General features: G+C 41.9%; 1 protein-coding gene and 1 non-coding gene across 8 annotated transcripts; both read left to right on the top strand.

Annotated features, from left to right (window-relative positions):
• Nucleotides 1–3030: 3030 nt before the first annotated feature.
• PABIR2 (PABIR family member 2) lies at nucleotides 3031–13831 on the top strand. 7 transcript variants are annotated; one of them, XM_074148130.1, is made up of 10 exons: nucleotides 3031–3146; nucleotides 3538–3616; nucleotides 4964–5020; nucleotides 5396–5439; nucleotides 5520–5574; nucleotides 5801–5902; nucleotides 7217–7305; nucleotides 7849–7913; nucleotides 10231–10327; nucleotides 11391–13831. In XM_074148130.1, the coding sequence occupies exons 1-10, from the start codon at nucleotides 3031–3033 to the stop codon at nucleotides 11539–11541; spliced, it is 855 nt and encodes a 284-aa protein (XP_074004231.1). In that variant the 3' UTR covers nucleotides 11542–13831. The 7 variants fall into 7 exon arrangements, with proteins under 7 accessions (XP_074004231.1, XP_074004228.1, XP_074004232.1 ...); XM_074148127.1 differs by having other exon boundaries at nucleotides 3538–3621; nucleotides 4957–5020; XM_074148131.1 differs by having other exon boundaries at nucleotides 7852–7913; nucleotides 11391–11541.
• LOC141465146 (small nucleolar RNA U109) lies at nucleotides 11159–11306 on the top strand. The gene has a single exon (XR_012463276.1). It is a non-coding gene; the product is annotated as a small nucleolar RNA U109 (small nucleolar RNA).
• Nucleotides 13832–14064: the final 233 nt, after the last annotated feature.

Below are 14064 nucleotides of genomic sequence, written 5' to 3'. Positions count from 1 at the left end.
GTCTGGTGGGAGGTGTCCCTGCCCAGGGCAGGGTGGTTGGAACTACATGATCTTTAAGGTGCCTTCCAACCTAAAACATTCTATGATTCTTTTCTTTTGCTAAGTGCTACAATGCTGACCTTTAAATATCAAAAAACTAAGCATCTGAGTTAATACCTAACCATTGTCACTTCTCAGAAATACAGTTTTGCAGGCCCAGACATCTCTTCATCAGTTTATATTCCAGGTGAGATTTTCAGGCAGTCTTAAGAACAAAAATAACCAGAGAAGAAAGATAAATTATAGATAGCTAAACCATTTTTTTCACAGGTCAGATGCTTACTAATTTATTTCAGGCTGATGTCATTTTGTAACTTTGAGCAGCTCTGTTTATTTGACCCACTGGGATATTTCTCTGATACTATCAAGTATCTCCCACACTGTTGCCCACACCATAACTTCGTGCTCACCAGCCCCTCAGTATCACTGTACCCACCTATGTCATTCTCCCAGTTTCCATTTCCCCATTTTGAATCTCCATCCTTCAACCGTATCCTTCCAAGGCTGTTTAACGTGTTCTCTCCTTTCTTAATCCCTGTTTGCCATGGTCATTTGTGCTGTTTCTTTAACTCGGGAGTTTGTCATTTCCTCATTTCCATCTTTAGTCTCATTCTGTTCCATAACACAACTCTCTCCACAGCCACATCCCCTTTTCTCTGCCTCATTACCCTCCTCGGGCCTTTGAGGGTCACCTTGACAGTCCCCATTTTCTCTTGTGTGTGTATGTATACATATATATATATATATATATATAAAGGTTCTCTTGGCTCTATAAACCCTGGCTGGGCATTAGGTTGATGTGTCGGCTCCTGGCACTGAAAAAATTGAGTACACGAAGCAGATGTTTCTGAGCTCTCTGCCACGTTTTGGATATTGTTGACCTTTTCCTTAATGGTACCCTGGTAACCAGCATTTGAAGCTTTTTGCTGTCCATAGCAGCAAGGATATAATAGAATAACCCTACAATAATAAGAAGTAGTAAAATCCACATAGTTTGGCGATGCAGTGAGATTTTGCAGGTGGCTTTGGTATTAGTAGAGTCAACGTACGTGTGAGTAGATTTCCATTCCAGGCAAGATGTTTTGCTCGATATTGTCACTGGATTTGCCTTTTGGGTCCTCTCCAGCTGTCCTGGGCTTTTTTGCTGGAGTGCGAGACAAGGAGAATGGTGCAGGTTCTGTATTAAAGCTCAAAAGCAGGGTGTTGCTTTTAGTGAACGGTGGCAGTAAGAGCTGATGAACAGCTTTCCTTTTGCAGCAGCAGCTCCTAATTTTCCAGTGACTCAGACTAATCATAATTATTAGAAATCAAGCAAAAGAAAGTTTTGGATCCTCTTGGTCTTTGGAGGAGGTGGCAATTCTGTGTCATCTCACAGAAAGTTATAATTTCTGGCGAGGATACATCACAGTGCAAGCGCTTGCACAAGACTGTGAATGGTTTTCCTCCTGCAGTAATACAAGGCAAGGAGTTTTGTCTCCAGGTTTTTCCATACATATCCATACTGAAAGTTCCTGAAAAAATATTTAAAATGTAATCTTGTGGGGCTGTTAACGCCTCCCAGGTACCCCTTAGGCACAACGTTCTTCACTAACAGTGTCAGCGTAGTACAAGAAATGTGAGCAACAACAGAAATGGTTGATGAGACATAAACACTGTCTCTGAAGGCAGAAAAATGGAATACGCTCGAGTCAGTCTTAGTTAACGAAAAATAAAAGGAAGTACTGTAATAACTAGCAGGCTATATAGGCAATAGTTATACTCGGTTATCTAGGAACGTCTACCTTCAGTTGCTTTGAAGTAGGAGAGTAATTCATACAACTGTGTTCCATTTCAGAAAGTTGAAATGATGAAAAAATCCGAACTTCTGCTTCTTAACTGTTTCTGTACCTGGTGCTCTGGAAAAAGAATTGCTGTTTGCTAGAAGAAAATGAAAACCTTTGGTTTACATTTGGTGCCGGTGAAGATCCTGAAGATCCCCTGGAATGTAAGAGACAAATGTGTATGTTGCTATTGTTGTTACAGAAAAATATTGGAAAATAAAAACCGGTGAGCACAAACTTAGATACTTTTATCACTTGGAATGGAATTGTAAAGGTCACTCCAAAACCTAAACACAGCCAAGAACGAGGGGCCACATGTCTCATAACGAACTTTATGCCAGATTTCTGAGAATGGCATAGAGGCTTGTGTTCTCATTACTCATTAAAAACACAGTACATTCTTCAGCAGCAAAACACAGCTGGGAAAAACACTGGGGAGGGGCTTTTCAACATTTAAGGTGAAAAGGGAGGACCTAACCCCGAGCAGGGCTGCAAAAAGCCCTTTCACCGGTAACGGGGCCCGAGCCCGGGCCGGCAGTCACCCGGCTCCGCACGCACCTGGCTTTCTGGCAGCTGCCAGACTCGAACCCGCGGACCGAGACAGGCCGCGCCGCGCCCCCCCCACCCCCGCCTGACGCGCCCCTGCGTCTCGGCGCCCATTGTCCCATTTCAAACACACGCCCCGCCCCGTCAGCCACTCGGCGCGCGCGCGGCCTCGCCGCCGGAACTGGGACGCGGGAGGGGCCCGATGCGGGTGTCGCGTGCGTGCGCAGTGGCGGGACGCGGTGACTGCACGCATGCGCGGCGGGAGGCGGGCAGCTTTGCCTCCGCCCCGCTTCCCGCGCATGCGCGCTGCGCGGCGGCGGCGGGCGCCGGGGGGTGTTCGGCCCGAGACGCTCGCTCCCTGGCGGCGGCAGCGGGAGCGGGGAGGTCGTCCGTCGGCGGGAGCGGCTGGGGGAACGGGCCGGCCCCGGCATGGGGCGCTGCTGGGGCCGCCCCCCTCGCCGGGCTCGGCGCGCCCCCGGCTTCTGCCTGCGGCGCCGCCCGCGGGGCCTGTAGCGGCGGCCGCGGCGCGCCTGTCCAGGGGGAGCGGCGGCATGAGGAGCCGCGTCGTCCGCCGGCAGTGAATGGGCGTCGCGGCGGAGCGGGGGGAGCCGGAGGCGCCGCCGCGATGGCTCAGGAGAAAATGGAGCTGGACCTGGAGCTGCCGGCGGGGAGCGCCGCGGCGCCGGGCGACGGGGGCGGCCTGAGGCGATCGAACAGCGCCCCCCTCATCCACGGGCTCAGGTGAGCGCGGCCCGGCCGGCCCGCGGCGGGGCGGCGGCGGCAGCGTACGACCCGGCGGGGGGTGGGCTCGGCAGCACCGGCCCCTGCGGCCTGGGAGCGGGCCCGGCCCCGCCGTCGGCCCCCCCTTCCTGCAGGCCCCGCTGTCGGTGCGCGGTGGCGGCCGCTGAAAGGCGTCGCTGGTTTCTGGGTTCCTGGCGCTGACCGCCGCGGGCCGGCAGCAGGAAGGCGCCTGACGGGCCCTTCCCTGGAAACGGCGCTTCTGCCGAAACAAAATGGATGTTTGCAGCGCAGTGGGGCTGGGGACGTGTCTCGTAGCGCTGTGTAGCTTTACGCAAAGCACGCCTGAGAAAGTTCTTCACAAAACTTTTTTTTCTTCCCCCCCTCCCACCAGTGACAACTCACAGGTTTTTCAACCTTACGTGTTGCGAACTCGCAGGAACAGTACAACAGTTATGAGCCGTCACAGTATGGTAAGGAATCTTAAGCATGTTTTGTTTACACCTAACGAGAAGTAATTGGGCTGCAGAAATGAAGTTAGACTTGATTTGTGTTTGCACCAAGCATCCTAGCAAGCTTCCAGGCTGCAGAATATGCCTATTCCCGCCTGCCCCCCCCCCCGGTAACTGCAACCTACAATGAAATAATACTGGTGTATTAATTGTATGTCCTCAAGAAGACAACAGTAGCTGAAGCTGTGTGTGATTCCCACTGTAAAGTACAGTCTCAGAGTTAATTCAGACCTCTCTGTGGGTTGGAAAAGAAAACGGCTGTCACAATTAAAAGTCATGAAATATCTTTTAATTTGTTGTAAAAAGGAAAGCGAGTGTCGCAAGTCTTTTTTGGCCTGTTTTTTTTGACGGGGCCGGTCTTCTTTGCAAAGGCTGAACATGACGTCAGAAAATAAATTACTCTTCTTTAAATGATTTGCTGGGTGATATTTTGCCCACTATCATATAAGTCTGGTATCATACAGTACTGCAGTTATTTAACTTTTCAAAGATGTTAAGTTCCCTTTTTTCCCCCATTTCCTTGTCCACTCAAAGATCTATATGCTCTTTTCCACTAGAGTTTTTCTTTCTCATCTGAGGATATTAAGTATTGCTTTTCTCAGAACCCGTGGAACTTTAAAGTCCTGAAATATGTTTCTTCTATTCTGTTCAGAAAAAGCGAGGTGGCATTTTAGTTCAAAATCGTCTGTTAGGAGACTTCTTAAAAATAAGAATCCAGATTTTTGGAACCCAAATCAATAGGTGTTGTGGTAGACACGTGGGCATCTTGAGTGGGAACTGGTGGCCCATTTGTATGTGCTGGTAGCCAAAGTTCTGGAGGAATTAGATGCGTAAAATTGTATGCAACTGAAAAATTGCATCAGTAAAGTCTTAAAGAGTGGTGTTCAAGACTGAGCTGAAACATTGAGATTTCTTTTTTAATAGCCAGCTGGCTGAGTAAGTTAGTGCAGGAGTTTGTCGTCTTACCCAAGGCAGTAGGGAATTGTATCACTTTCGTAGTTTCATTTATAATGCCTTACTTCTCTAAACGGCATATAGAGCTATTGGTGTATCTGAGATGCTGAGCACTACCTGCTTGCAAGTCTGAGATCTGTGCCACTTGCTGAGTGACAGAATGAATTTGTAAGTGGCAAAACAAGTCTTTTCTCTTGAAGGTCAGTGTTTTCTTTCTGCAGCATTATTTGAGTCATCCCTATGTAGTTGTACAGCTCATTTTTAATTCACTAAGAACGCAGGTGGTGGTAAATGGGATGTATGCAAGCTGTTGATGTGTGATTTAATCACTGTGGCTGTCACCTTTTTTTTCAGTTGTTGTCATCATCTCCTATTCGTATTCCTAGTAGCCGACTTCATCAGATCAGACGGGTAAGTGCAATTTTTATCTGTATATTTAGTAACAGCATGAAAAGTATTATATAGTATTGAAGTATTTAGGTAATAGGAGTTTCTTTCATATTGGGTTTTTCAAGTGCTAGAGGAAACAGAGTCTCTTTGGAGACTTAATTTCAACAAGGAAGAGTCCTTGCAAGGGTTGTTGTTATGTTTAAACTACCTTGCGTTTTTGAAGTATTGTTTCATTAAAGAGAAACGGTGAGCTGGCCTGGTGGCAGTCCTTTCTGGAGTGCTCCTGTTATTCATATTTCAATTCTTAATGGCAAATTATGGAATCATGAATGTTATCCCGAGCACCTGGGATAAATCGAATGTTATGGGAAGACTTAAGACATTTATCTCCCGCAGGAGGAAGGAGTGGATTTAATGAACAGAGAAACAGCACATGAAAGGTGAGTGTTACTGAAACAAGATGATAAAATAGCCGGAGTTATCCTCTTTGTAGCTACTGATGGGATTTTTTGTATTCTAGGGAAGTGCAAACAGCAATGCAGATAAGCCAGTCATGGGAGGAAAGCTTGAGCCTGGTAATCTCTTTATAGATGTTTCCTATTTAATTCTACTTTTACACTCAACTGACAAGTCTAAGGGAAAGAGCGGAATTAATTGTGAAACTAATAGAAGAAGAATTTAAGTTCATCTGCTTTAGCTATTTTGTGCATTTGGCCCAATGACTTTCTATTAGAAGGTTGTGCCTTGGGTTCTAAGGTAATGTCCTGTGCCAGTGTTAAGGTGGAAACCTTGTATTTGCAGAGCGACAATGACTTGGACAAGTCTGAGAAATCTTCCTCCCCAAAGAGAATAGACTTCATTCCAGTTTCGCCTGCTCCTTCACCGACAAGAGGAATAGGAAAGGTAGGATGAGTGAAACACCAAATGGAAAGAACATTTTAGAATTTTAGACCAAGGTGAACCGTGAAGACGTGTGTAACTTCACAAATTGTTTGATAGTTTTTTAAAAAAGAAAACCACAACCAAACAACAACAGAAAACCTCCAACCCAAACCCACATTTTATTGATTTCTAAGAATCAGATGCTTACCATCATAGAGCTGCAGAGCTTAAGTAGTGTGCCAGTTCTGAGTGTTTTCAGTTGCTGCTCTTTGTGCAGGGTTTGCACGGGTTAGGGCTCTGGTTCTGCAGAAGCTGGAAGAGGTCTTTAGAGTAATCAGAGTTGGACGTGATCTTCAGCTGCATGAGTGGGGGGATGCTGGGGAAGAAGCACCAAAATCAGAATGTATCGTATGTGTAGAGTGTAGGCAAAGACCAGAAGCTGCATATCTGTGTGGTGAGGAGGATGAAAATACGTCCATCGGTTCTGGAAAGGAAGGCATAAACTCACTGTGAAGGAGGACTCGGGCACCCTGGATTTGCACTGAAAACTGATGGCACCTGCTGGAAAAAGGGAAGAGGTGGATCTTAGATAAAATAAGGTACTTTTTCCAGCGAGGACTGTAAAACTGAAGTGTAGCACAGAGAAACTGGCAACTGTATTTAAAAATGGGCTGCTTGACCTTGTTTTCACCCTTTTTGGTGGTTCTGCTTTTGTACTGCTACTATTTTTATCACACGCCTCTACCAGTATTGATGCATGGAGCAGCCACATACCAGTGCTGGGTAAAGGTGTTCCTGGGATAAGACTGGTCCTGTGACTTTGGAATCACAACTACAAAGCAGTAGTAGATAACTTGACAGAAACATCTTTATGCTTAGCTATGGGCTAAGCTCAGATTCGCTGCAGAATCACAGAGCTAAATGCTCCGTCCTACTCTGGAATACTGTGTTACGTTTTCAGGTCAGATGTATTTTGAGTAAACTCAACTTGTTTCTTGAATAAGCCCCTTGAAAGAAGTAATTCCTGAGGAGTGCTACTACTTCTAAATGTAAGAGGAAGAACAGAAACAACCATCTTATTTACTAAACAGTGTCTGTTTCATTTTCAGGTTTCTTGTGGGTTTGGATTTTAGGTTAATCTGAGCAGCATTGCATTAGCCAGTATATTTTTGCAAATTAAGTTTCAGTGCCTCTTAAGATTGTATTTGATCATCTCTGCCTTATTCTGTTACTAGCTTTTCTTTAATTGAGGATGTTTTGTTTGGAGGGTGGGGGGGAAACACTTGGGTATTTAAAAGAAAATTCTGAAGCATCGTAATGTGACTTTTTCTGCAGCAATGTTTTTCCCCATCATTGCAAATGTTTGTGAGCAGTAATGGATTGCCTCCAAGCCCTATTCCCAGTCCAACAAGGCGATTCTCCAAGTAAGTAGCGTCTGCAAGTAACAGGTATAAATTGGCTTAAATTCCAAGGCTAGCACAAAGATTAGTTAAAACTGATGTTAAAGCATTAAAACAGACTTTAGGTTTCTCTGGCTGAAATATTGCCACATAAAAATGCTCTTAAAGTTCAGCCTTTACTAATGGTAGCTTTAGTAGGAGCCTGTGTCAGTTATACTTGATAACTTGTGGGGAAAATCCTGGATACTTCAAATGAACTTTATTAACTTTGTCAGCATATAAATTTTCTGTAAATACTACACAATTTAGAAATGGAGTGAAGTGAGGATGTGATGCACTAAAGGAAGGAGAAGACCCTAGAAAATTTACTATGACATTGTGTGGCAGATAATCTGCTCTAATAGGCAGCACTTCGTCGTTCTCTATGTATTTTATATTCTCTAAGCATTCCAGCTGTGGAGGAATAGTTTTAAAAAACGTTTCGTATGATGTGATTGTGTTGATTTGATGGTGGTGTTCAGAGCTGGAACCTTTGCAGACCTGCCTCTCGGTGTTCTCTCTCTCTAGCAGGAGGAGTCAAAGTCCAATCAACTGTATCAGGCCCAGTGTTCTTGGCCCCATTAAAAGAAAAGGTATGTGTATTTACATTGTCAGCTGTGTTAATATGGATGTAGTTTTGCAGCTGAATCCATTTATCTCTTTTCCATGTTTTTTCTGTTGTTCTGTAAATATAATGCACTTGTATCCACGCTGAACTGGAATTTGCCAGTTGTAACGTAAAAATATAATATAAAGTAGCTAGTCTAAAACACAAAAGTGAAAAACTTTTTAAAAGCAGCTACTGCTTGAAAGAGGCAAACTTTTTTCCGCATCAAATTAAATGTTATGAATGTTCGTAAGCCCTGACATTCCTAAGAGTACCACTGTACAGTGCACACCCTTCAGATCATCTTAGGAATGTTGCTTATTGTGCAGTATCTTCTAAACTTAGTACTGAATGTTTGTTTTTACTCTGAAAGTTCAGAAGGTGAGTGTTTAGAAGAATGGAGTAGATCAGTGCTCTTTCCTCCTGAAGGGGGGAAAGCTGCATTCTCTCCTAGAAGTATTCTCTGTTAAGGATATTCAAATTACGTCCCGGAACAAGTCTCCATAGCAGAACTGTAAGACTGAGATGTTTATAAGTGTGCCTCTGGCTATGCTTATCCTTCCTGCATTTTTTTTTTTTTTTTTAACTTAGGCATTCTGAACTGCACCAGAACCATGTCCTTTTATTTTACGAGAATTATATTTAGCCTTCAAGAAAAGTTACTGTTTATTGTGTGTTTTTTTTTTTTTTTTGGAACTGCTTTTCCTATCAGATAAAGAATGTTGTCTGATTTATATTGAATTGATGGGGGAAAGAGACAAGTTTTCTCATAGATGCCAGTTCTGTCTTCCCTGTTACTTTCTATGAATTTTAGAGGCATAAAAATTGAATTTATCAAAAATTTATCAAGCTCAGGGATCAATTGGGAATAGGTATTTTTACTGTATTTCCTATCTATGTGCACGTGCGGAATATCTTCTACAAAGTGGAATAGGAATTTGTGGTTTTTTTACCGGAAATATCAAGGCATTTTCAAAATGTTACTTAATTTTAAAATTTCTAATCCATTTAAATGAACCTAATTTCTTTTCCTAAATATATAATGCTGTTATTTTCTGAATTTTAGCAGTAGCTTTATGGTTCATATTCAGACGTGGCGGGATAACAAATTGACACCCATGATATGTGGAGGGAAGAAAGCAATGTGTTGAAGAACATTTCACAGCTCTAGGGAATTAATGCTGGGAGACTGTGATGTGTTGTAGTGGTGCTGTCAAATTTCAAGTGGCAAAAGAGTTACCTATGTTGGTGGTTTGGGTTTTCTTCATTTTTGTATAAGACCAAGTATTTTAGAAATTTTTTTTTGCCCATTCTGCTTGATAGAAGTTGTTATTCCTTCCCTTCAGAGAAGGGAATGTATCCCCATGGAAATAGAAATTTTTTGGGGGGGGGGGGGAGAAGTTATCAGTCTTCTCTAAAATGAGCGGTAGTATAATTCTTTTGCATATATTAATATATACTAGGTTTGTATAATGCTTAACGTCTGCCAGCTCTTCAAACTGACACCACGACTGCTGTGAAGTGTAGGTAAAATGCCAGAAAACTTACTTCCATTTCATATGTTTTTGTTGCCAAACTAAAAATTAAAATATACTGTAGCTGAGAGGTTTGTTTATTTTTCTCTAAGCTTGTTATTGGCAAGTTCATGATATTTCCAGTGTGTCTATTGTAGAGAAGCTATTAATGAGCTAGCTGATTCGCAGGGCAGATTATACGAGTTCTCCCCATCACATTTAATGTCAGTAGATGATTACAGGTACAAAGATAGTCTCATCCATGACAAGTAAGTGGAAGTGTATACACATGCAAATTTTTTTTTCTATTCATCTCTTATATAAAAGTGTACATGTGCATCACAATGTTATACACAGGGGGTGATACTCTGAACCAAGCTGCTGCTCCTGCTTTCATAATCACTAAGAATTTTAATGTCTGTATTTTGGCTTATGTCAGTTGCCTTATCTCAAATGCTTACTTAACTTTAAGTCACGGTAATTAGTTTGCTTTAGATTATTTTGTTTGATTGTAGTCTTAGTAGCCGGTACCTTGTTTTGTGTCTTTGAGGCCGTTGTAGCCCCTCAGATGCTGCTGGAGCACTGGTTAAATTAAGGATGGACTGGATGGTTAAACAAAAGCTAACATCAAATGAATGTCTTACCCAAGTGCTTGGTTGGCTGAATTAGAGGATTTACAGATGGAACTTTGCTCTATTGTGGGACAAACCTCTCTGTTTCAATAGGCAAATATTAAATCGGTGTTCCGGAGACCCAAGTGAGTTTGATTATTTGCACTATTTTCCTTAGGTGAAATGGAAACTGAAAGTCAGCCAAAGAGACTTTTTCAAGGAACAACCAACATGCTTTCTCCAGATGTTACACATCTGACAGATCTCAGTTCATGGTAAAATATTTCACATGCCCTGAAATGCCGAAACAGGGAACGTGCATTTATCACAAGATTTCTTGTTTTGTTTTGTTTTGTTTTTTTTACAGAAAAAATACTTTGTGTATAGCTTGTGTATGTGTATTACTTGGAGCTATTCCTGTTGTGGTGTAGTGTGACAATGGTCCTGCTCCTTTGATCAAGTATTCCTGGGCAGACTTGAGCCTAGATTTTGTGTATCAAAATTTATCCTGAATATAATTGTTACAAATCCCTGTTGGTTCATAAGCAAAGTTGCTTTGCCTCAAAGATGCTTCATCGCTTGGGTATGCTGTAGGTGGGGGTCATATAGTATGTGCGTGAATAGTTCATGCACTTACATAGTTCATGTTGATAGTGTCTGTCTCCTTTCTGTATTATGATCATAAAAAGCTTTTTTTGTGTTCTTTTCTGAGTTCTTTTCTGTCAAGTCTCAGATACTAAGTATTCCAAAATATCAACCCTGTATCACTATAATTTCAGTTTACCTACAGGCTTGAAAGTGCCTTGAAGTTGGTTGGGGGGTGTTTTATGTTGCTTACAGCTAAATTGAAAAAGCATCAATTTGCTTGCCCTCTGGAATCTTCTGTCAAGACTTGGAAATCCAAACAGGAATTCCTTACTTACAAGGGAAAAACAGGTTTCAAAATCTTGCTTTGAGTAGCGCAACATTAAAGAACATACTAGCTAATTAATGACATCTTTGCTGCATTGCTGATTAGATTCTTATTATTCCTTTCTTTTCAAGGTTTCATTCTCATTAATTTTCACCTCCTTTCTGTAACTGCTTAAAATCAGTCATAATTTATTCTGCATGTTAAAAAAAAAAAAATAAATTCTGCTCCTCATTCCCATAAGGAGCATGAATATGTATATAACATGCTACAGAAAACAAGGAGTCTTCAGGGCTGCCAGTCTTACAGAAAAGACTGAGTGGTAGTATAGGTCTCCTACATCTTTTCTACAAAGGCAGAAGTACCTTAGCTCTGCACACAAAGTCATCGTGCCTGTCTTGCTAAATAACCTTTTTCTCTCTCCCCAGCCTGTCTTCAGATATTCTCGATGGGAGCAGCAGCAGTGTTGGCTCTTCCTCCGACTCGCTGACTAAAGGCAGCATAACCACAGAGTCTCCCGTAACGTGCTCAAACTCGTGCTCTTCATTCATTTTGATGGATGATCTCTCACCGAAGTGACTTAACCTTCTGAGTCAGTGTCTGGCTGTGCTGTTCCCTTGCTGTACGCTCGGACAGAGAAACGAACTCTCATCCTTGAACCATTAATGCGTGGATTATTCAAAGGAAAAATTATTGTAACTGTAATCCTTGGCGACTTTCCAGTGATTTTGATTTATCCATTTAATGGACATTGTAGACCACATTCATGTCTGGTTTTGCGAATTTATTTTTTAAACAAGGTGTCTGCTCAGATTATACTAACTTTTTTGCTTTCAGGAACTTGCATATACTTTTTGATTCCGAGAATAGGTTTCTGCCTATTGGTGTTGCAATTTTTAGGAGAATACTTATATCGTTATCGTGGTCACTGCCTAGGGAAATAATTTGGTTCAGAAGGATTTGAAAATACTAATTTATTTTCTGGCACTTCTACCATCGAGTAAAACTATTCTCCTTGGTTTGTTTCAGTCCCTAGCCTCAAATTCTCTTACAGAAAGGAGGAAAAAAAAAATCTTTTCTTTTCTTAGTGCTGCTAGTCATTTTTATTACAGAAGACCACAGCAGGTCTGGAAATCTCACTCTATTTAAAAGAAACAAACAACCAGCCAGCCAACCCACAGCAAAATAACTCATGACTGGCACTTTTGCCATCAATGAAGAAATAATACTCTACAAACATGATTAAAATAGCCGCATAGTTCTCTCCCCCGTTCCTTTATCCTACAGATTATATGAAATTAGGTCAATATTCAGCACGATTTGGCCAAGGAAGATGAATCCCATGCCTCGATCTAAGATATAACTAAGCTATTTAAACTACTGTGTAGGAGAACCACGTATGGCACCGTCGATGTCTCCTGTGGCGTTGAGGTCATAGGTATTTTTGTGCCTTAGGGGACATTGTTACAGAATTAGGGAATGTAAACCAGAGGGGTGGGTGGGAGGGAGAAGTCCTTTGTGTAGAGCTTGTCCATGGAGTGCTTACCAGAACCTGTCCTCCCTGCTGCTTCCCTCCATGCTCCTTTCCCAGGCCTCTGCTCCCTCGCGAGGTGCCACGGGCAGCCCAAGTTCCACCTGCCGCTGTCTGCAGCATCGATGCCTTCGCTGGTGGAGAGCAAAGAGCTAAGAGAATGTGCAATTCCTAAGGGAAGACTTAAGAGATTGGATTGAACTGAGCTCTGCACGTTGTTTGGCGAAGGAGTTGAGCTATGAGTAGTCTTGATAACAGTACCTTGGTCAGTCTGAGGTAGGACAAGAGATATTTTACTTTTTAAAGACTTTAACGGGGCAAAATAAATCCGTTTGTAATCTACTGTGTTATGCTATTTATTATTTATAACTATGTAAAAAGTCTGTGGTGATGAATTATAGTATTTTTTTATGATTGAATAAGTTTTTTATGTTCAGTAATTGCTGGCTGGTTTGTATTTAATACGCAACATTGTCTGCCAGAATCATAAGCTTCCATTTTTGAATGTTTGTAACATGAATGCTTTTGTTATCTAAAAGTACAACTTCTGATCTTTTTGAAAGAAAATAGCACTGAATTTAAAGTAAGATTATGTGCTTTAAAAGTGAGCACAATCTCTGGCAATACTGTCTGGCTAAAAAGGGGAGGGGGAAAACCATAGGTTTTGTGGTTTTTTTGTTTTTTTTTTCCTGTTCTGAAGAAGCTGTTGAGTTTCCAGAAGATTTGTACATATCAGATTATTTTTAAAAGTGTTTCCATTAAATTGTAAGTAGTACCATAATGGGCCAACAGTGGCACTATTATTTGTATTATCATTTTCACCTGTGGAGCGTTAGTTCCCCACCTCAAATAAATGTGCATATTGTAAAATATTGTCCATTGGTGCCATTTTTAAATGAGCTCTGCAGTATTGAATGTTAATTTTATTTGTATATGCACAGTGCTATTTCTTGAATTTTTGATGTCTTAAATTGCTTAATTATTTTTTTTATTCATGCCCGTATCTTCTCTGCCTTCTTGGTGCTAAAAGAAGGCTGCTTTTACATTTGCAAACTATTGATAAAGAGTCTGTGATAAAATTCGACCTGTTACCTGTGCCCCGGGTTTGATACCGTGCTGTTACTGGACTGTGATTTAGGAATCTGAACAAGGGGTGGCAGAAGGGGGAAACCTATTGCATGCTTTCTTAAAACAGAGAAGAGCACAGCTATTTGCTTATTTTTGGCTGACTTACCTGTACAATTGATGTATTCCAGATTTGTTTGTTAGTGGAGAGTCTTATACAAGTGCTGGCCTTTGTAAACATTAGAATGTAAGCTTCATAAAGCAAACGCACAAATACTCACTCTTGTTACAGCATTTTTTATTTTTAGTGTTCTGGCTACTCTCTGCTCTTCAGAAGACATTGCTCTTTTATAAAATACATACATGATGCGCATACACGCTGTGTCTGTTTCACAATTAATGTCGTTGTGTAATGTAACAGGTCCCGTCTAGGACCCTATTGTTTCACATCTGTAGCTGTAAGGCCACTTGTTCATTTTAAAACTTGAATTTTCTAATGCTCCAAC

This window comes from Numenius arquata, chromosome 5 (genome assembly GCF_964106895.1).
Source record: "Numenius arquata chromosome 5, bNumArq3.hap1.1, whole genome shotgun sequence".
Classification (NCBI taxonomy): domain Eukaryota; kingdom Metazoa; phylum Chordata; class Aves; order Charadriiformes; family Scolopacidae; genus Numenius; species Numenius arquata.
This window is presented reverse-complemented; position numbering and strand designations above follow the sequence as displayed.